At 32.6% G+C, this 24,670-nt stretch overlaps 1 protein-coding gene across 5 annotated transcripts; it reads right to left on the bottom strand.

Moving 5' to 3' along the window:
- Positions 1-16,453: 16,453 nt before the first annotated feature.
- Positions 16,454-23,090, bottom strand: LOC127855654 (uncharacterized). Of its 5 annotated transcripts, none has more exons than XR_008037623.1 (8): positions 22,636-23,090; positions 20,954-21,050; positions 20,411-20,526; positions 20,219-20,248; positions 19,749-19,931; positions 19,244-19,425; positions 18,558-18,862; positions 16,454-18,087 (listed from the first exon to the last, which is right to left on the bottom strand). XR_008037623.1 is itself a non-coding variant. In XM_052391395.1 (7 exons), exons 1-7 carry the CDS (start codon positions 22,649-22,651, stop codon positions 18,085-18,087), a joined length of 750 nt encoding a protein of 249 aa, XP_052247355.1. In that variant the 5' UTR covers positions 22,652-23,090; the 3' UTR covers positions 16,454-18,084. The 5 variants fall into 5 exon arrangements, 1 of the variants encoding a protein (XP_052247355.1); XR_008037624.1 differs by having other exon boundaries at positions 19,749-19,928; XR_008037626.1 differs by lacking the exon at positions 20,411-20,526 and having other exon boundaries at positions 19,749-19,928.
- Between the last annotated feature and the right edge of the window lie 1,580 nt (positions 23,091-24,670).

The following is a 24,670-nucleotide window of genomic DNA, read 5'->3' as shown; positions in this document are numbered from 1 at the left end:
GTCGGATAGTTCATGAAAACATCGCATCTAAGAAAAATTAATTCAACGATAATATAAGAAATACCTTGATGGACAACTACAGGTTAGACTAAGAATTCTTCAAATCTGTTAAAGGGTAGCTAGAGAGAAGATTGATTTTGGTTGGCCAGGCCCCGTGTTAACAAAACATTGTTTGCATCTAAAATCGATTTTCCATTGAAAATGGATTTCCGCTGTAGTTGATAGGCAAAAATGAAAAGCGATGTCAGTTAAAATCGATTTTCTATTGCAAAATCGTTTTGTGAACACGGGTCATGACATCTTTGGCGGTGAGACTAGCAATTTATTAATACCGATATGTAGAGCTTCTAAACACTCGAAACTCTTGCAGCTAGTGGTCCTTTTCAATTATGTAAGCTTAAATCATAAGAATCTGTCATTAAGGTAGTGTTTGTCATCAATTATGCTACTGTTTCTTACGACTGCAGTTTACTTAAACACAATCTTACAGTTAGGGAAAGGTTGGTCCTAAGTTATAAATACAGTTTTGCACCAAGCCATGTTTTTTTTCTTGAAAACCTCCAGTCTAGGGGAGGTTAATTATACATGATAAAAATTGTTATCTGACTTTAAAGGGATCTTTTCACGGTTTGGTAAATTGACAAAATTGAAAAAAGTTGTTTCAGATTAGCAAATTTTCGTTTTAGTTATGATATTTGTGAGGTAACAGTATAACTGAACATTTACCATAGTCCAATATAGCCATTATATGTATCTTTTGACGATTTGAAAACCTAAAAATTATAAAGCGTTGCAACGCGAAACGATTGAATAATTTGGAGAATTCTGTTGTTGTCGTTTAAATTTACGAAACTACGAAGATTGCTTATATAAGGTATAAAATACTTGAACTTAGTATACCCGGCGGAATAGCCGAGAGGGCTAATGCGTTTTTTACTTCAGACTAACTTCAGGACACTGGGGGTCACTGGTTCGAGCCCTGGTACCGGCTACTTTTTTTCCCTTTTTTTAATTTTATTCTTGATTTTTTACTGGAGATTTTAAGATCCAATGTTTACATTTATCAATATAAAGCATTTAATGACAAACTTAAAATATGCCAAAATCTGTGAAAAGGCCCCTTTAAATCACACATCAAGAACACGTTGAATATACGTGGATAAGAAAGGTAATTAAAACTGAAATGTGAAAATGTTTGGTATTTAAATGAAAACTCGCATCACAATGCATTTTAGCCAGGAATGCATACTGCACTAAAACGATTTTTTTTAAAGACCTCAATGCATAGGCCACTGTGACAGTCTCGTTCGTATTTCACTCCAACCTTCGTTCTTGCGGGCTATTCGAGCAATAGCAGCACCAGAAGTGACGCCAAGGTGCCCTTCACCCTCATCCGTGACTTGTTCTGAAAACGATCGTTTAAGAACGATTGACGGCACGTGTAACAATCTGGCCAATCCTAATTGGGGGAAGTCGCGAGGTCTGCAGACAAGGATTCTATCGAATGCATATGCCGATGGTAGGTTGATAAACAAACGTATTAAAATATTATTTGAAGTTTTTGTTAGTAATATAAATAATGCTTGCAACTGGATATCTGTGGGATGCAGTGTTGATTGACATTGAAAAACACAATATAAAACAAATTTAGAATATTAAACTTGTCTTGCATTAGTTTGAACAAGTTTTCATTCTAACAGTGCATTGTAAAAATTAATGTGTATCACTGAGGATACCAACGAACATATATACAAATAAACAATTTGCACTAATTCCCATTCTCGTCAACCAGGCCTGGGCTCTCCGCGAAGCAGGGGATGCGACATGACACCCCTCCCGAGCCCACGGACCGTAAGTAACATTATGCATGCAGCCGGAGTATACATGGCGTTGGAGAAGCATTTCAGCTATATGGTCATGCAGTTTGGACAGTTCATTACACAGGATATTGTCCTTACGGAAACGTTAAGACGTAAGTGTTTCAGCTTAATTATAAATCGTAAAATGGCCATATATGATTAGGCTAATGTAACTTTTATATTTGATTATTACACCATCCTTCTTAGAAGCAGATTGTCAAAATAAACCCTTTATATATAAATTAGGCGGACGATGATAATTGCTTGGACAAACTACAACGGGGTCATTCTGATTATTTCCATTTGACTTTTAAACAATATGAATCCGAAGAGTGTTGAACAACTGTACATAGGAGTTAAATACGTGAAAACTGTTTAGGGTAATAGTTTATTTTTAAACTCTTGCGGTTTGTTGCATGGAAATATTCTTACTCTTATAGACTATGGCACTTGACATCTATAGAAATACGAATATTCCTATACACTATAAGCGCCATTGAACGTGCACTCTTGCACGAAAAGGGCGCTATATAAATCCGGTATATTAATAATAATAATAATTGTGAATGTATTCAAACCGTGTTACAGGAGACGACGGAATCGCCTTTTATGTTGTACTAGGGATATAAGCAAGTAAGTGTAACGTTTTCCCTCAAGTATCATATAATAAGCGTACTTTTGTATTGAAGGAGAAGGACAAACAAAAAGCAATGTAGAATATACATGTATATTAACTATTCGAAATAAAGTACACGCGAGAAAATATAAGGCGAACGTTAAAGTTGTTTCTTTTTATCTTTTTTGAATGTCATTGTAATGTATAGCTTCCTTAAACTTTGCATAAAGTTAAATAAAAAAGATAATAAGCATACATGAACATATTACTGTTTCAGTGTGAACTGTTTGAACATCCCCATACCAGCAAATGACCCGTTTTTCCATCCGGGACATTGTATGCCCTTCGGAAGATCGCTTTCTACCAACGACTGCAACAGTAGGTCAAAGTTAAATTTCACAATTGTTGATTTCTGAAACGTTTCGTGCACTTTTCTGTTTTTTAAAACCTATAAATTGTCTAACCTTATCAGCTATAACATACCGAATATAAATGCAGCCCCATCCCCGAATTTTCAATAGTTTCATCGTTGTGTTTCTGCAAATACAGTATTGGTAATAACTTTTTAATGGATTGCTATTGTATCTTAGTCGTTAACTTTGCTCAGAACATGTAATTATGGAGGATGTGCAGTATTCTACATAACGCCAGTTACCAAGTCCATATAATCCGTCTTTTTTCTCTTATATATATATATATATATATATATATATATATATATATATATATATATATATATTACTGATGTACATGCGGTAAATTACTAAAAATACAAAAAAATTATTAATCCTTACAATGTGCAATGTTTTACTAGTATATACCGAATATACCTCTATAAGCAAAAATACTACATGTAACTTCATGAAAAACCCGATCATCAATACAAAATAATTCATTAACATCAACGTTCCCTAGAAAATAAGGTTTTAATGCAAATCAATTGTAATACAAAATGTTAACATATGTAAAATACATACGCCATGGGCTTTTTGCATAAGGCTGATTGGGACTTTTTGACGAAAAATGTTTGTTAACTTAACTAAAACATGTTGTTTCTTTCTGGAAAACTGATTTGTTTTATTTATCCCTAAGAAAAACTCAGCACAAAGTATTAAACCAAAAAGAAACCCACTTTCGCAGGTGCCTCGTTCCCAACTTGGGACCGGGGGCAGCACAAAGGACAAAGATTCATAGTTTTACGCAGACTTGTCGTTCCATGCTCTCACATACAATCTCTGCCATTACAATAAATCATACCAGATTTGGTTGGATTTTATTGTGTTTGTTAACGTATTACATTTAGACAGAATTATCATTTGTTTTATTTTTTGAAAAACAATGTATTGGTTTAGGTTCATAATAACAAATAAATGTCCTTAATTAAAAAAGTAAAAATAACAAAGGTAAAGTTATTGTACCACGTGGCTACTCAATCATCAGGTGATTGTTTATGAAGGCAGGGATTTGATCCAGCTAGGCAGGTTCCAGTTATATCTCTCGGCGGAGGTTGATAGTCCCGGTGTTGAAAAATTTGCTGGTAAATGGTCTTAAAAGATCTGATTGAGATGTAACCACACACATAATGATACGCAACAACTTTATAAAAAATTATAACACACAACTGGCAGAAACTTTATTGTTCTCGCCTAGTTTTCTAATGTCTTTATTATGTGGATGTTGAAGATATTCGCCAGCAGATCTATTCTCAGAAAGCTATCTGGACCTTTCTGTAATGTACGGCCGTAACCAGGATGAGGCGAACAATCTGCGGTCATTCAGTGGAGGTAACTTTGGCACAACAAATAATTTAAACACTTCATTTTAATTTAGGCGTGTTTACTTAAGTGTTTCGTGAACTATTATGGAAAGAACGCCACCAAAAGTAGGAATTGGCAAAATATCTACTGAGCAAGTTCAACATCTAGCTACGGTCACAATAGATAAGCTGTCGACATATGGAATGCATAACACCACGTAACTCATAACGCCTTACAAAAGAAGGACACAGAACAACATCCAAAAAGCTTATTTATACAAGAAGTCTACACATTTGAAATGTCATTTTTACACATTGTGTTTATCCCTTTTGACACACCGTTGCCTTGACCATTTCTCTAACTATATAAGGTTGAGACAAACACAACGACAAATACAATATACTTGAGTATGAACTAGAACTTAGACAGAAGCAATGCTATGTAAATTGCATTTCCCCTTTCATGCCCATATAAAATGTGGCTGCACATATACTTGTAAGTATAAAAAAGCTAAGGCTTTCAAAATCGTATTTTGAAGGATCAAAAAAATCTGTCCTCGGAAAACTGGCTATGGATGAGAGGGAATCAACTTGTAATCTACGAGGAATGATGTCCACTTCAGACAATTTCTGTGTTAAGTCTGGTAAGTAATACTATACAAATATTATAGTGTACTTTTTTTCTTGACAATTAAAAACCCAACCGGTGAAGATCTCATGTTAATGATGCCTATTTAATCATAATGAAATAAGAGCACAGCGATTTAATGAGGTCTACACTGTTCATATACGTTAATAAAATAAGACAGTTTATATGTTCGATTCGTGAAAATCAACAAACTACATTCCTGTTGTCCGAGACAATATATCGAATCATTCAATATGCTTTACAACCGGGAAAATATTGTAAAAAAACATGTATATATTTCACTGTCATGTCTATTTCATATAAAACCACCACTAGGTTTAAATAAAACCTTCTGTGAAGTCATGGTCAAAAACATATAATGCACTTAAATGTGGGCTCTTTTTGTTAAACATAACCCCATGTGTAATTTGGGCTAGACATATACTGGGTAAGTGTGCATATTCAAAACTAATATATGTGTGGAAAAATTGATTATGCAAGCTGATATTTAGCTTGAATTACGCTTTCACATATGAATGCATGCTTAAGAAATACGCAAATGCTACCTTATATGTTTAATTTAAGCTTCTTAATTTTGACTCCCGAAATGTCGTGTTTTATATGCCTGTGTACTTGCAACACGTTAGGGTTATATTTCAGCGACCCTAAACACCGTTTTCAATACACGATGCAAACGAAAACTATACATTAGAAGACAGCTGAGTGAACATACGTTACGATCTACCATAACACTAAGAAAAATACCACAATTATGGACCAGACATTCACAATGGCCTTTACATTTTAAGAAGATTATATTTACACGATTATGAACAAGATTATCCCGTTTAATAGGTGACCCCCCGGTTACATCAACATCCAGGACTGACTTTCATGCACAATCTGTGGCTTAATGAACACAATCGTGTGGCGGCAGGACTAGCAAGGGTAAACCCGCAGTGGGGCGACGAAAGACTGTTCCAGTAGGCCAGGAAAATAGTCATTGCAGAGTGGCAGAATATAGTTTATGGCGAGTACCTACCTGTGGTGCTCGGGCCATACACGATGAGGAAATATGGGCTATCTATAAATGTACGTGTACTTCGCTTATCTTTAGTAACCATTTTTAAGTTCGATTAGTCATTAAACTTTGCGAACGACACTGCTCACTTTGCAGACATTGGCATTAACATCTAGGGTTACAGTTTCTGTGCAACAACTCTATACCAATGTTTTTTTCTTCTGGGATTCAATTAAAACGTTATACATTCATTGGTGACATTAAGTGGGATCCATAACCAAATCCCATACATTTGTAGTGCAATTTAGCAGATGGTTCCACTTTTTATTGAAGTTAATACGTGGGTGGGGACTGCATATATTTTTATCAACAGCAGAAGAAGCAATCAAAATTTATATGTACGTATGAGTACTAAATTGCCACTTAAAATGGCTTCGGGGTCACCATACAACTTTGCCAATCACATTGTCTTACATGGACATTTAATTAATCGGAAAAGGAATTATGCCCGTTTTGTATAAATGTCAGACTAACAACAAATCCATCTATCTACATCTACTTCAGATGTAAAATAAACTTAATAAACACTCAGTGAATTAAAACATAATTGTCGACCAGCTTTTAAGTAGAATTATGTACCTCTTTTTACTTAGAAAATTCGGGTTTAGGTTTGCGTGCAAGGCGTGCTGAAATAAATATATTAATATACAGCTGTTACATTGAGAATTGAAACATGGCTTCAAGATCATCATGCAATGTAACAGAACAAGGCTAATACATTCAGGTTAACATTAGCTTGCAAAAACTTAAATATGTACAACTCCTAAAGATATGCAATCAAACTGAATATATGGGTTTTGTGTCGATGTTGTTTTAGGTCGATAACTCTGAACTGTAATTTACCAGAGTATGGTCTCTTTTTGTAAATCTCACGATAATTCAACAAGTGTATTTGTCTACAAGTGGTAATCAAATAAATACCAATGTTTGCTTTCGTTAATAAAAAGATATTGTCACTGATTATGGGGTATAATTCGGACCTTCAATTTATCAGACCTATTTCCGTTTTGTAGTTATACAATAGATATAATGTACCTTAAAAAAACTAAACCGTTCATTGACCAAACTTAAACAAACGGTTCATATAGCAATCTTTCATGAAGACCCAATGTTAGAATGCATTTGGGCCAGATATTTCAGGGTTAGGATCAAACTATGTAAAATGTATGTGGTATTGTGCTTCAATTTAGAATGTATTCAGCTTAAATGCAGCTCCCTGATGGTATGTTTTCCCATGTCAATGTGTAAACAGTAACGGAATGGACATATTTACTTTTATACGTGATGTGGACCCTTTCGTACAGACCACTAACGAACGAATTCGGGTTTATGGCGGTATTTCAACATATTACAAGCCAGCAATTTCTGTGCATATGGCTTAGTAAAAATGCGAATAGCAGTGCAATAAGAAGTGAACCTTACATAAGTATAATCACACACCAGTATCGTTGCAATAAATAATAACGAATCTCAAACATACAGTGCCAATGTCTATACATGTTTGCATGTTCCTCTTCGTCGTCATCTAATCTGCAGCCCAGTAGAAGCATAGACACTTAAACACCTTGGTGGACGCCAGCGTTAACAACGCGTTTGCTGTCGCCGCTTAAAGGTTCGGTCACTCTCAGGTGCATAGGAATATCTCTATGATCAACAGCGATCGCGTAAGCCTTATGACACCAGAGGACCTTTCGGATCACTTCCAGAAGGTAACACTTACATCAGTTTTAATAGAAATGAAGGAAAGCTTTCTTAAAAGGATTATCATTTTAAATGTGCAATATAAAACGTTCTGTTTACACACAATACGTAACTCGGTATAGCAAGACATACATATAATCAATTAAATAAAAACACGCGTAGATATTATTTAGTGATATAAAACTTTTATTAATACCTGGTCATTATTATAACATCTATCCGAAGTAAAGGGGGTATACATAAATGAGTCGCGTTCTGAGAAAATTGGGCATAATGCATGTGCGTAAAGTGTCATTCCAGATTAGCCTGTGCAGTCCGCACAGGCTAATCAGGGACGACACTTTCCGCTTTTATGGTATTTTTCGTTTATAGGAAGTCTCTTTTACACAAGCTTGAACCACTAAAATTTGATTGCACATGCTTTATAGTCTGTTTATAGTCTGGATGTGTCAGATAAGTGTCCGGTAACAAAGTGTTTATATTAATGTCCCCAAACACTTTTAATATCATGTTCAAAAGTAAAGATACAATAAAACTGACATTCATTTTAGTTTCTAGTAATAATTTTATTTGCAGGAACATTTTATAGTGTATAATGTTTGCCATAGAATACTATCATCGTTATCTAGGCTGGATAATGAGTCATGGTCGCTGAATTGTTCCTTGTAATTATACATATTTCACATATGAGGAACATACTAAATTTGTCTTCCTTGCCTAATATACAAACAACAGTAGATAAATATTACACATCATGTTTGCATTTTTCCTACAAATTGAATGAACTTTTTATGAATCATGGACATTCCATTCATTTAAATGGGTATTGTCGTCTCACTGGCGAGCCCAGTAACAGGTTCAGTTTTCCATCGATTTATGATAAGATTTGCAACTTGTGTGGTGTATTTGACAATTTTTTCAACATAATTATGAACTCCGCGCTAACTTATATCATATCACTAAGCTCCGCTGAGATATACTATCTTAGTAATTCCTGTTGAATTGATATTTATATTACTTTAATGTGGCTATGTTTGTTTTATTGACAGACCGAGGATTGAACAACTGGTTAGCATTTGCAATTACACGTGTCTAGCTAGTATCAAACTTAAAGGAAAAAAAAATACACTTATAATATATTTCGATTTCGTGCAAAAGGCTAAAATTGGTTTTACATTGAATAAATAATCTCTCCATCAGAAATATTCTGTAAACAACTGTCAATAAAACATTAGCTAAATTATTGGTATTTCGTATATATATATGTACATGTTATATGTTATGTTGATATGCTCAACATGCAACGTCATGATTTATAAAAAGAAGAATTACTCATCGCAAAAATCATACTTGCATCGGTCTTAATTGTGTTGTTCGGTTGTTATTTGAGATGATTTGTAATTGCTAAATATTAACCATAATCTAATGATGAAATTAATAGTTAGAATAAAAACAATTATTATTATTTAAATTTTGATACCTTATATAAAATATGTTTTTGCACTTGGCAAATCTTATACACATTTGAAACACCAACAAATTAATGAATCAGAAAAGCCGAATAATCATATCTTTCGTAAAGGATGATAGATTGATACACGATTGCACACAATTGCACACTAACATATTAATACTAATAATTGTGTCGAATGTTTGCTTTTAAGGAAGCGCGAGCAAAGTATGCAACGGTTTCTGTTCAAGGATGATGTCGGCAACTCGTTTGACCTTGCGAGCTTGAACATTCATCGGTGAGTAAGCGGTTTTAGAAGTTGACAGATTCTATTATTTTTAAGTTTGCAGAATGTTCTGATATATTATCACCCTTATCAGGTGAAAAAAACGTGGAAAACAATAGTATAAATCTGGTATTGAATTGTCATCGTTCAAAAGAGGATTTAAAAATGTATCATATAAAAGTTATGTAACGATTTTTTGATAATCACTGATCACTGTAGTTTTGTATCTGCCCGATCGCATATATACCTCTATTTTACCTATTAACCCGGATCACGTGAACACGGTATCGACGGTTACAATGCGTATCGTAGAGTATGCGGCCTCAGTGTAGCCTCAAGTTTCCTGCCAAGACGCGGTGGGCTCGTTGATCACGACCCGGAAGTGGCCATCAGTCTCTCGCGCGTGTATCGGTGGGTATATCACAAGTCGACAGGGCCCGGTATTAAAACAAAAATGACCGAAAATTCGTCACATTTCTCTCTTATTGTAGGTTGTAAATCCATGTTTCATGAAGTTTTATTCAAATAGCCTGATTAAAATTGTGGGTTTACCCCAACTTCTAGCACCACCAACAGATCGAGATGTCTAACTCAGATAAAATGGTTTAACACACGTAGTTTTGCATTCAAAAGGATTAAGAAAGTAACAAGTAAAACAAATGTTATCATTCTTCAGTTTGCTTATGAGTGATATTTGTAAAAAAAATATAAGGGAATTCGTAAACATGTTAGAGCACACAGGTTTCGTTCATAACATAACGTTGATAGTTAAATCAATTCACTATGATTGCTCATGTCAAATTCAATTAATACATCGATAAAGATTCGTGTATAACACTTAAAATATGCACTCTTTGATGTTGCAATTGACGCCTTTTTCTCCAAGGCATCACGTTTGATAACAAAATCGTCGACCATAATCGACACAATATATTATCGATGTTCTTATACGGTTAGACAAATCATACTTCCCTTTGTACTTTTAAGGTTGAAAAAAGAGTGCTTACACTCCGGAGACTGACAGTACTGCAAAATGTGGCAGCATTAACATTACCTGCATACTGCTCTGAAATGGATTATACGAACTATTTGGTACTTTTAGTTTAGTCATATCTGAAGAAGTTGCTTTACCTGTATGTATGTTTCAGTTGTGTCGATGACATAGACTTGTGGACAGGCCTGATTACTGAACGTCGCTCACGCTCTGTCCTCTTGGGTCCCCTTGGCCAATGTCTGATTGCGATGCAATTTAAACGTTTGAGGGATGGAGACAGGTTCTTCTTTGAGCGAAATGACCCTGTGGTTAGATTAAAAAAGCTAGCATTTAAATTTCTAGAAGATATGTTCACATTTTTGTTCTGAATGTAAATATCAATTACCAGGCTCTTTTTGCGATTTTTAAATATGTCGCTGGGGTAAGTATGGTCACTGTAATGGTGATATACCAGTAATTGTGCCTTTACAGTTTTTCCTGATTTACACATAAACTTTTGTTTGCAGAACAACTACCCAACATAAAACAGATACGATTGTCTACCATATTTTGTGAGAATACCGAAGATTGGGCCATACAGCCGAATGCGTTTTTAACACCACCCTTAATTTGGTAATGTATTAATACTTAATTCTTTTCAGAATTGTACTTTCTTGTACTTATGTGTGTTTAAGTTGCTTACTCAGTTCTTCAAGACCAAAATATTGTACAGACACACATTTGAATATAAATTTGATATACAATCCAGTAAATAAGTTTTTAAATACTTTCTCAATATAATAAATTATAATGTCCGGAATTAAGTGTAGGTAAAATACACATCATGCAGTCGTTTTTTATAACTAATAAATAAACATATTACTGTTGCAATTGAAAAGTTGTTTTAAAATATTGTTTGTTAGCAATATTGTGTTGCACTCAAAACGGGTTTCTTTCTTCCAGAGGGCCATCAAACGGGTTGGTTAGCTGTAGACGCCTTCCCAAACTGAATTTCTACTTGTGGAGAGAATAGTTCATAAGATACATGCGACGAGACTTTGCTAGAATTGATATTCTTGAAATGGACTCCAACATTAGTTATTATAATCCATAAAAGTGATCTGTTTTACACTTGAACTAATAATATTTAAAGAAGATTAAAATAGTACCTTCTTTACAACCAAAGTGGTAATGACAATTATTCTCATACTGCCTGTTTAAAAATATAACTGTCTTCTTATACTTATTTGTGGACTTAATAGAACTAGGAACGAGAGTGATATATAAAAGGTTTTACAATATGTTGCAAATAGTGTACTTATTTGCTTATATAAACACATAAATCTATCAAATGAAACAGCATGTTATAAACTGTTCCATTAACATCCATCATACGTCTCTGTTAACAATTGAAATGGTAACATTTTTTCAGAAATGACTATTGTATTAACTAGAGGGTGTTTATTCGTGTTTTGGAGGTTTGGAATCTGATTATGTGGGCATATGTTATGTACGTTGTTTATTCTTTACTGTTCTTTTTAGTAAACATAGATGTCGTATATGACTATCGAGTAGAAAAACGCGTTTGAGTAACGTAATGTATGATGCAAATTAATACCAATATTATTTATAAGTATACATAACATAAAACTATTTTACAGTTGGTTAATTAAAAATAAATCAGAAATTCCATAAAATTTATTACTTGAAAATATCAACATTTTATCACCTTTACAACCGAAATTATTGTGACAATACTAATCCCACTATCTGTATAAAAATAAATGTATTTTTACTGATTTGTTTTTATAAATAAACATACGGACAATCGTAATATCTAAAAGCTGTACAATTATATTACAAATTGTGCAATAATTGATATAAACACACACATCGATCAAATGAATACCATTTAAAACATTTTAAAGAATGGTCAATAAAAATTCATCATATATAGCTAAATTAAATATTTTGTATCTGAGACGGAGTGTTAATTGTAGCATTTCCCAAAAGGGACGTTGTATAAAAATGAGGGTTTTTACTGGTGTTTTTGGGGTCTGTGATATGATTTTAGGGGCTTATATTTTGTTTTTTCTTTATTCTTTACTTTCTTTTTTTTGTGTAAATATATATACAGTATTTATAAGAACACATAAAAAGCTATGCTAGTTTTGGTTAGTTGAAAGCATTTAGAAATAAACTTTAATTAATTAATTTACAAGGAGAGTTAAGTAGTACCTACTTTACAAACAAAGTGATTATGACAATACTTATCGTTCTATATTTTTATAAAAAATAACTGTCGTAAGTTTAAATGCTTGGGCGGATTAAATAAACATACGTACGAGCGTAATATCTTCAATGTGTTAAATATATTGAAAATGTTCTAATTATTTGCTGATATAAACATATAAATCGATTTAATTACTACTCAATCTATTTAGAACATTTATAGACTGGTTCATAATTATCTATTTAACGTAGCCTAATTCAATGTTATTCTGTGTAACACATTGTAAATGATTGCATTTCCGAAATCGACATTATTTAAAATCGAGTTCTTTTATATGTATTTGGGGGTTTGTTTTCTTATTTTGTGGGCTTCTATTTTTCTGTATTATTGATTGTTTTTGTAGTTATTATTGATACAATATATGACTGGCAAGAAGAAAGATTTGTTTGAGTTACGTATAGTATGAGAGAAAGTGTGTTTAGAAAACAATATGTACAACATAAAACGTTTTGGGACTTTTGTCTTTGTTTTAATTTGTGTAAATGTGGTGAATTTTTAGATGTTGTATCACACCGAGAAGCAAAAGACACAGAGTCACATCCCAAACAAAGCATGTCTGTATCTTCCATTTTCTCTTAAGTAATAAAACCGTTACATAAAAGCCAGTCACAAAGGAGTACCATCAAGATCTTAAGTCAGGAATTCATACTAAGGAAGGTTGCTTGTTTTTCATTAAGATTTATCAATATATAAGGAAGATTTATTTGTTCCTAGAGATTATATAATATCAAGATCTGTTCGACTAAATTCAGGGACCCCGTTGGAAATAAGCTTTTTCATGTTTACATGTCTAAGCTTTACGGGTTATCCTGTGTATACATCATGTCGTAATCTTATTTGGATCTGTGATAAATGGCACCATTCATGTAATGCATGTTTCTGAATATGGTCATAATGGAATCAATACGTTATTTATTGCCTTGATTGCATTGAATTGTAAATTGCTTGACATGTATGCACAAATAAAACAAACAAATACATAGATACAATTATATGAATCAGAAAGAAGAAACATTTTTACGACGGAATTCGCGACTTTATCCTTTTGCCCGGTTAAATTTTGTTATTCTTACAATACTTGAATTTGATTTGATATGCATTTCTAAGGATGAATTCTAACCTATTAGGATTCTTCTTGTGCTCCAATAGCTTATCACACTATGTGTAACAAATCAACGGACAAAATGCAGACAGCTTTCAGATCATGGTGTAATTTATTAGTATGTGTGAAAAACCTTAAACACTAATTAATTTAAAACACTAGTTTACTGATTGCATTTTTTAAATCATTGTATATATTAACATTATGAGCTTTTTATATTTAAACTAAAATAACTGTACCATGTACAACAGTTAAATACGATGGCTGACAACAAAAAGTTAATAAATCACTTTATTTTAATAGTGATTTAGTGACGGTTTTGTGACGCGTTTATTTTTACTTAATTCTTTTCTACACAGGCGCTCACCAAAATTGTACAATACCACAAAAGATTCAGAAAACGCGGTCATTTTGTATAAACATGCCTTAAATATAAACTGGTGCCAAACATAAACCATCCGAGCAACGTTAGCAGACGATTATTTATAACCGGAGTCTGTATAAATGAAACGTAATAAGTACACAATTACTTTATGTAATTCAATTTACCCGTTTGCAATAAGAGAATTAAAAAAAGTAATGGTAATTACCAATGCATTTTTGTAATACAAACGCAAATGATTAAAGATTTTGAGAATTCGTATTTTTGAAATATCAATCGTCATGTATTTATACTAAATCGGTCATAATCAAATGTGTTTATATATATTTTTTAACATTTCATAAAACAATCTCAAAATATATAAATTCCATGAATGAGGTTACATACAATATACTTACATAGATTATACCTAAATTCTTTCGATCGAATGTTTTGCCATCTTAGCTGGATGTGTCGAAAGAAAGGAACGTTATTGTACTCGCCCCGGCGACGTCGTCTTGGCAAGTTTTCCTAGTTTTTTGTTGTTAAACAGTGTGTCAGATATGGCTTTAAAGATTTTATTTAAACTTAAAGAATTCATTGAAATAATCATACGCTCTGAGTTCAGGGATTCTTTTTTGTTAAAATTGAAGAGAGACTTTACATTCATCATTTACATGTACACACGTGTACCGTTAAGGCAGATTAATGTGTTTCTATACACTAGCTTATCTGAAATGGAGTTATTAAATTCAAACGTGAACGTTGTTACTTTGTCATACTTAAGAGCATTGTTTACGCCGAGGTACTGTTTGGTTTACAGCAAAGCTATTGGAAGTTCTGCAATTAGACATTGTTGGTAAATGTAGCTGAAGTTAATCTAGTAAGCGTGAAACTTGGATTGTCTTCGGCCGCCATGCTCACGTTGTGCACGTCACGGCCACACGACCAATACAATAAACGTATTTACAGAGAATTAGATACATTCAAAAATAGAGATTAGCGGATAGCAATGCACAAGCACGTATGTAAAGCAGAAATTCATACATAATGAATCACAAAGAGAAAGACTAACAAAGGGACATACTGACTTACTGAGTTATTGACCTAACGACCAACAAACTGACATTTTGTCTAATAAGGCATTTTTAAATTTACAATCACTTACAAGATTATTGATTTCATTTAATGATTATAAAGTTGTGTGAGTTTTATTTAAAAATTCGAGTACTTTGGGTATTACAAACTACAAATTAAATTTGTGTGATAATTTTTGTTATATCACCCCAATAACGTACATAAACTATTTGATTTGGTCTAAACCTGCTGATGCCTGGAGACACACAGCGAATGGCGTCCTTTCGTTTGTCAGACCGGGCAAAGTCAAAATTGCATATGGCATTAATAATTCTTTCAATTAAACTTTGCAACTTTAAACACACTCCAGCTCATTTTGACATTGGGTTTGATCTACCTTTGACATAATATATTTAAGAAGGTTCCAATTCTTGAGTAAAGTTTTAATGGAACGTTTCGTCTTATATCAATATTGCTTGCTAAAAAGCTTCGATACTTTCACGGATGATGTCTGTAATACTATGAACGCACCCATATAACTTGATCTCGATTTGATAGGCGCATTAACCTATTGTGGACCATGGCCGGATTCAAACGGTCCGAATATTTTTTTCTTTTTTTATTATACCGATATCATCTTTTATTTTTATAACAATCTAAGCATTGACAAACAGTTAGAATATATAAATGTTAGAAAAACTACTTTTATATTACACATGCTATTTCGTTCCCGTTGACTTTATGGTAACGAGGTTTATCTGTGTATAGGATCTGACACAGGCCGTCATTTCATACCAGATTTTATTCCTTAAGTGCAAAAGTGTCAGCAAGTAAGCAAGTTTTATTACACACTAACTGGTCTCATTTAACAAAATATGTTAATTGTTTAAATGAACAAAAACTGTATCATTTTACTTTCTAATTGTTGGCAAATCTCGGCAGTTTTGTAATGAGACGATGTCATTTGTAGATAGAACATAATGTCATGTGCTCGGTCAGTCCAAACAAGTCTAACTAATGAACGTGCTCAAACATATTTATGATGCGTACAACTTTATTTGTAATAACAGCATAAAATGGAAACCATTATAGAATATTATCAAATGAAATTTCTTTCGCAGGACTCATCTATTGTTTGATTAATGTTAATATAAAATTAGATAATATTTTCATAAACAACAGATCGATGCAGACATACTTAAAAATCGTACATTTCTAGCACCTGCAATGGAAGATTTCTTGTCATTCGTGTCAGAAATGGAGTCTTCGGTGTATACGTCCATACACTTGCAGTCAACCAAAATGTATAAAAGTATAATAGACAAGAAACAAGTAGATTAAAGTTTATTAACCAAATAACATACAAAAGTCACACTAAATACACACGTTTCCTCAGCAACTATATAAAGGGAACTGTATTAAAGGAAAATAAAGTCATGATTTAACATGTTGCGTAAAAATACATGAGAATTTAAAACATCCTATTGTATATTAAACATAAAAATTATAAGTACAAAAGGCTTAATGATATGTAAAGTTTGAAAATGCTTCAGAATAAGAACATCAAGCAAGTCAAATTAAGCATCCAAATGCTATTAAATATTCACAACTGTCCATGTGCCAATTCAATGGTAACACATGTAAAGACGTACAGCTGAACTTTTCATCTCAAACTCAGTTAAATTGAATATTTAGAAAAGTGGAGAACAATTCCTGATTGCCACTATTTTTATTTCATTTAAATAGCTTCAGACCACGCAAATTTATATACTTAATCTACCATATATTTTTTTCACTATATTATTAAAATCATTAAGCAATTTGAATTAATATCAAACATCATTTAACCTTTTACCTTGTTTTGACTTTACTTAAATAATATTAATGTATAACACAATATTAAGTTCTTCTTGAACGAAAAACAAATCAGATTTACAACAATAATTCGATTATGGTTACAAGTTCAAACAAGATCAAACCCAATGTAACATTTGCTAGGGTTGTTTAAAATAAAGAAAGTTTTGATTTACAATAGGTGTGCGGTTTACAAAACAATCAATTAAAACTTTAGGATCAATATGCGAACAACATATTGAGCTTTGAACAAGTAAACACATTTTGCACATTTCATATATAATGAGAGTTAAAGACAGTTATTTTTGTTATTCATGCATTTATGAATTACATTTTACTCTTGCAACTGTCCAAAAAATTCCTCGCATATCATCAACACTTCTTACCTATAACGTTTAAACATTATTTAACTCTTAGCAAACTCACACCACCGTATTTCATTTTGATATTTACATTGACTTTATTATGCATATAAATTTATTCAAATTGGCCAATAAATCAATACTGCCAATGCTTCCATCGGGGGTAAGGGCGAAAAATCATAGGAGTCAAATAAATAAATAAATATTTATAAATTTGCTTCTAAAGCTCACATGGGCCAGGGTAACCTTGTCAAACGTCAAATATATACTTTGAACAATTCTACTACTAAATAAACATACACTTCGTTTAAAATCTGCCATTAAACATTCCATAAGAAGCAGCAATTTGGCATGAATAATAATTCAATATTTCAATGTTAATCAGCTCAATCTGAAATGTATGTTCGTCATTAAAACGCTAATGTTTCATGTGAATGCATGTCACCATGCGAAAATTCCCCTCGACCTACAGCGATTTTTGCCTTTTCTCCCACATCTTCTGGCTGAACCACTGGGCCTGTTGTGGAAACATCAGGTTGCGTAGTTGGTCCCATCGTTTTGGCCAAAGATTGTGCATCCCCGTTTTGTGTTTCGGGAATAGGGTATTTGCCTGGTTGCTGAGCCGAGAGATTTTCCTGCTTCGCAATAATCTTTGTTGCAGCTAGTGGTGTGCCGTTGTTAAGATTTACTTAAATGGAATGAACACAATGTTTGTTCGACAAAAGTTTCAGAACATTATAAAATGCATAGCTATGTACAAATTCGAACCATATTTATGTTGTGAACTGTAAAGAATTTGAAAGTATTTATTTAAACTAAAGATTTGCAACAATAAATTGAAATTAGAAGCGCTATACCATTTGCATGTATATTGGGTGCTTTAATTAATACTCTGAACAAGAACACGAATCAATGCTAGCTTCAAATATCAAACATAATGTAGACTTATACTGAACAAATAACATATGAAATATATATTTAAATTATTTTTAATATTATTCAAATGTAGCAAACATGATTGGAAACTAAACATGGAATATCAACACATTTAGAGTCAGAACGAACAGGTAGGATCGGTCGGTTTTATTGAAGAAAACAACTACCTCGCGCCTGAAGGTGTTAAACATACGATAAGCGCGTCAAAAACGTTTCACTTACGAACAACGGACACATTTTGGCCGTGACCAACAGTTTGACTGAAACTGCATCCTTCATTCTGCATGCCCCATTCAATGTGTTGTTCTCTGCATGTGATGTTCCATCAGGAATAGAATTCATATCTGATTTACACATATTCCCACGTGTTCCATCTTCGTGTTGATAGCTTGTCATTGGTGGATGCCGTTCGTTAGGATCATGTTCTGTTTTACTATTGTCTTCGAAATCAATTTTTCGCTCATCGGGAGCTGATGGAAGGAGCCTTTTTGTCTCGGCATTATTTTTAACATCATACTGCTCTGCATCTTTACACAAATACAAAACACAATAATGATAGATACACATATTTTTTTAACTTTATATCCGGTATTGTGAAATGTAACATGAGTATAGTTAAACATTTAAAACGGAAGTCATTCATACAAAGCAGTCATATCGACGGTTTTGACAGAATAATCGCATTAATATTTAATTTACATTCATTTTGTTACTACTACTTAGTAATTCCCCATCAGACTCGAAAGATGTCTCAGAAATGTTTTATAGTGACAAACAAGTAACATATCATGAATTAAACGACACCTATATGTTCAAAAACTATTAAATAAATTCCAAATTGAAGATGAACTTAGTTTCAAAATATATTACCATAATTGTCCCATAAATTATATTACAATAATTTCTACCTCTTGTATTTCCAACAATGTGTGTTTTTTTAGAGTATATGATTGCTTGACATTATTAGCTTGACGTTTCTTCACTTGCATCTTGGTGAAGTGGTGTGCAAATAGAAAGTTGATAACCATTGATATAACTAGACCCGCTCCAAGTGTAATAATAAGTATCTTTTTCCAATTGATGTGTGATTCTGCAAACGCATGCAATTGTGTAATAACATATTATTTTACAATTTTATTGACAATACAATATAATCTCATCCAAATATCAGTATTATTGCAAAATGGTTGATTTTCACGTTTTATTTACAAATGTAAACATAGTCGTATTATATGCTTGATTAAAAGCCGATAAATTTGTTTCTTGTTTTTTCTTAATTGAATAGTTTCTCTATTCTTATAGATGTACCAATGTATCAAAACAGAAATCTAACAAATGCCATTGTGCATTTTGGTGCTGCATCCGTAAGCAATGTTCAAGAAAACAATATTGCAATATAATTGAAAGAGTTACCTGTACAAAATGGTAAGGATCCAGTCCAAATTGATAAATTGCTGCATGTGATCGGGTTATCGTCCCGAACGGTGTATCCTGCAGCACACGTGACCTCTAACTTGACACCGATAGGTACGCGTGTGGTATTAACGTTATAATGACCATGTACTGGTGGAGGTGGAAGCACGCATCCTTCAACTGCTAAAAAATTGATAAAACTTTCGAACTGCATGATATAATAAACAATTCATTTTGTCAGTCTCAAAGCTGGTGTCCTGTGTTGCTTTGATACTTAAACATTATTGGAATCTGATTTGTTCGGATTTGTATGGGCCCATCTTGTGATTACAAATGAATAACGCTTGTTAATTCTTTGGTCGAAGGTCAACACAATTAACAAAACTTTGAATGTCTATTTAATTTTCAAATTAATGTTATGCGTGATAAAAATTGAGTATTTAATAACCCAATAAAACGTTGTAAAATACCTCGACGTTCTTCTATATCCCTTCTATATTCTGAAAAGGAAATCAGCATTATGTAGCATGATGTTTTAGAACAAAAAGTCTGGGAACATTTAGAACATAAATTTAACAACAAAAGACTCTAATGAAAGAAGCATTGCTATATCTTAAAAGCACGCGACGTAAATTAGATGAATTAGTTAGTTTTTTAATTACTAGTACAGAACTGTGAGCAATTACAAACGTGTAGTCCCGTAAAACAGTCTTCCCTGACGACATTACACTGACGACATAACATGTAGTCCCCGTCACAAAACTGTGCGTCATGATCACTTAAATCAATATATTTTAATTGTAATTTACATTTATTGTTTATTATTTTTACATTTCAATTGTAAGCTATACAATGTACTAACATAGGCATCGACTGCGTGTCTTTTTTAAATCTACAATGTCACGATGATAAATATATGAGACACTCTTTGAAACAAGCCATTTCTAACGAGCTTACGAATTTCACTTGAAGCAATTACGAACGAGTTGGTCTTGTTCAAGGTTAACGTTTTGACAAAGTTGTATACTCAGCAAGATATAAGAACATCTTAAAGGCATAACGCTGGACGTTTTTACTTTTTTGGCATCATAAAATTACTATTACAATTAACACAAGTAGTCTTCTATTTGTAGCACTTTTCTAGAAATGTATAAAACGTGCTTATGGCTAGCCTAAGAATATATAAAACGTAGTTGTGTACTAACAGGTTGCACACATCTCCATAGCAGCTATATGGCTCTGAATATTTGTTTGTCCAAGAACTCCCGACCCACAAACAGCAAATGAAGAATGAGCAAAGACCTGTTAAAATATATACAAACCAGATACACTCGGTTTCAATTATTTCATGTAAGTTAATGTTATTTAGCCATGTTGCAGTAAATTCCATTATCTGTTGACAGTTTATGAGTTAAGGAAGTCTTTTAATACATGTTAGAGAAATTCTTAAATTACCAACTTACAGAAGTCGCATTGCATAAATTATTCAGGTGACCATGTAAACTAAGCTAAAGACAAAAATAACTGCTTGTTTTGTCATAGTGTTACGGTTATAAATATTTAAATCTAATATTTTATGTTATCTTTAAAAAAAGACTTATAAATGCGCAAGTGGCCATATTATAAAGTGTTAGTTATTTATTAACAATACAGTTACAGGTATTTTGGTAATTTAATTAGTTGCACATTGTCGTTGATCTATTTGAAGTGAAGGTGTGATGCTCATTATCAGAACTGATGATTCACAACGCAACGTTTATTTTATCAATTACAACATCGTAACGCTATATTACACGAATACCAAGCAGGGTAGGATATGACACTAAACTAATCTTTAACGCGTTTTCAAAAAGGAATCAAGGCAATTCACTGAACAGTTTTGGTTTTGTTTGTTTCTTTATAGCTTTCTTTGTAGCTTTATAGCACGGTTAATAATAATCTCTATTTAACCTAGTTTTTTGAGCCAACATAGCGTAAAATTTAAAACTTAAAGCATTTCCATGTGCATGTTGGTACATAAAGCAAGAAACCGTTCACCAAACGTGAATGATTAACCCAAAGAATGTATGAGGTTCAAACTTGCAACAAAATTATTATAAATACGTGTACATTACACTCAAAAACCCTTATCACCACACCTACGGGGGATCCCATATATAAATACCCGATTATAACAGATCTGAATATAGTAGTAACTGGAATCCCATCTTTGATATAGGAAAATCCCCACTGGGAAACCACCGTACAATAAAATGATAACAAATCTTAGTTTTTTTATATTTATTTTAACTTTATATTCACATTAATTAGTAATTTATTGTAAACCCTGACATATTACAAATCAAAATAACTAACACGCTTAAAATATGATCAAATGTCTTACCATATTATATATTATTGCCGTAATAATAGTTAAAAGCTTAGGTACTGAAACATATGTTTTTAAAATATCTTCTACATTACATTTATTTTTTAAACGCCAAAATCCATTGTTTTAGCAATATCCATAACATCTGACATTAAGAATATGATTATCATGTGAATGATAAAATTAGTGTCAAAACAATGAAATATTCAACTTCAATAAATCAATCATATGAACATGTTTTATTGACCTTTTTTGAAAATCGAAAACATGTTTTTGTTATTTTTGTAATCTTGACAAACCAATCAGTTAGTACGATATAGATAGAATGTTAAACAATACTAATAAACAGATACTTCCCAGTCGCCATCAGTATTTTATCCTTTTGATTAACCGTAAACATTTGTTTTAGAAAAAAATAACGTTTTTTAAAAGCATTCACATAATATGCATACGCATGTGTAATGGTATTTAATTAGTTATACAACAAATACAGTTATGAAGGCATTAATTTATACTTACAGTATTTTAGTGCCATTGTAAATATTGATTTTATTATATTGTATTCCTATATTTATATCTCGTGAATGAACTGCTTTATACGATTTCCGATTTATATATAAGTAATGTCTGGTTTACATTACGCAATCATTAAAGGCACATAACAAAAAGAAAGTTATCTATTTTGGACCACATTATTGAGCGGAACAGTTTTCTATATATGGTTGTAGTGAAACCTTTTGAACACTAGGTTAACTACATTATTTGCAAAATCTTTATTATCGAAGCAACATTTAATAATTCAATTAAATCAATCTGAAATGAACAATCTATAAATTAATGAACATTTATAATAGTATATAGTAAATAAAAATGCTATAAATTGTAGTCATATTTATAAAAACTTATGATACATTTTTTTAAGCGAGATTATACGATTTTGTCAAATATTTATGAATTTATACAAAATGTTTTAAATTAACTTATTATACATATATTTAAAAAAAAAAAGAATATGTGTCGAAAAATGCGAAATAAGCCAGATAATTAATTCTGAAATTGAAATGTCTGTACAGTCGAATTCGCCAGCATGTATATCATGCATGTACGATGTGAATCTAAATTTAGTTTTACGAATCATTTTAATTATCTGCAACGATACATGTATCTATTCATACGACACTCGAACACTAACTCCGATCATAATAAAAAGACGAATGCTTCGATTATTGTAGGAAAAGATGTACGAAATATCTTCGTCACAATCGGCTCGTGGCGCTAATTTGTCTTTGCTGCATTTAATGAAATTCGTCTTCAATTTATAATTTTTCTTGCCTATTTTGTGTTATTGTAACATATTTTTATCAATATATTACAAGTTAACACATATAAAAATCGTATAATTTCTCTTTAAAAAGTGAAACATTTTTAATATCGAACAATTCGTGGTATTTTCACATCAATAGATCGAATATATACCAAAATACATATCTAAATGGTATTAATAATAAACACAGTCATTAATTTTAGTAAACTACTTTTTATGTATAACATGTATTTTTAGCCAGTACTGCGATTAGAAATGATACTCTGAATGCCATAAATACTCAATAGTCTTTGTTTGATTATCTTCTTGAAACTGATACAACTGATACAACATTAAGTATGAATCAAGTTAAGTTTTGGTTTTGAATAATTTTGCAAACTCTATAATTCATATTAAAAAGTGGTCAATGTTATGTTGAAGTACTATTGGAAATTCTGTATAATAGTTCGGATTGCACATCAAATGAACGTTGACGGTGCTCTCTTAATCAACATTTCAGTAACAAATGCTCGTTTAACGCGCGTTTATACAGTCTTGTAGCACGAGACGGATCACGCGTTGGGTTTCTTACGGAGGATTCCGGAGATAGACGATGTATCACAGTTTTAGATTTATCTTAAGGAATAATCCGCAGACGGTATTACTATTACGCATGTACGATTAGTCATATCCTATCGCGTCGTCAACGCTTCTAATAAACATGTTTAAATATCAGCGAATCGACAAAAATAAAGTAGCTCGCCGGACTATCGTTTCTGTTTTATTGCATTAAGATATACCTTACGACTAAGGAGTCGTATAAAGAACAGAAAGACGACTGAGGCATGCACCAACGCGGAAGCGGACAGACGATGGAAACGGGAAGGGGACAACGACAACGAGCGAGGCATGGTATTGTAATGCGCATGGGGGGGGGGGTTAGAGGGTTAGGGTAAGGGTTAGGGGTCGGGTTTGGGTTAGGGTTAGCCTAAACCCTAACCTTAACCCTTACCCGACCCCTAACTCTAACCCTAACCTAACCATAACCCATGGTTATCTCCCCTATACCATGCCTCGCTCATTGTCGTTGTCCGCTTCCCGATGGAAACATGTCAAATTAATAAATACGTGAACTAAGTGTGCAAATTTCATTTGCATGTCACGGATGGAAACTTTCTTTATATGACTCATTGCCCAGACGGGAAACAAACTCCTAAAATTCGGTGTCCCAGAAAAACAGCTACGAGTTCA

The sequence above is a fragment of the Dreissena polymorpha genome, chromosome 13 (genome assembly GCF_020536995.1).
Source record: "Dreissena polymorpha isolate Duluth1 chromosome 13, UMN_Dpol_1.0, whole genome shotgun sequence".
In the NCBI taxonomy this organism is placed as follows: domain Eukaryota; kingdom Metazoa; phylum Mollusca; class Bivalvia; order Myida; family Dreissenidae; genus Dreissena; species Dreissena polymorpha.
Note: the sequence above shows the minus strand (reverse complement) of the source record. Positions and strands in the feature narration are given on the sequence as shown.

Coding starts and splice junctions, on each gene's coding strand:
- LOC127855654 (XM_052391395.1), bottom strand. Junction 20,527..20,953: donor TATGGAGATGTGTGCAACCT/GTTAGTACACAA, acceptor TATTGATTTAAG/TGATCATGACGCACAGTTTT. Junction 19,932..20,218: donor GGATATAGAAGAACGTCGAG/GTATTTTACAAC, acceptor TCAATTTTTTAG/CAGTTGAAGGATGCGTGCTT.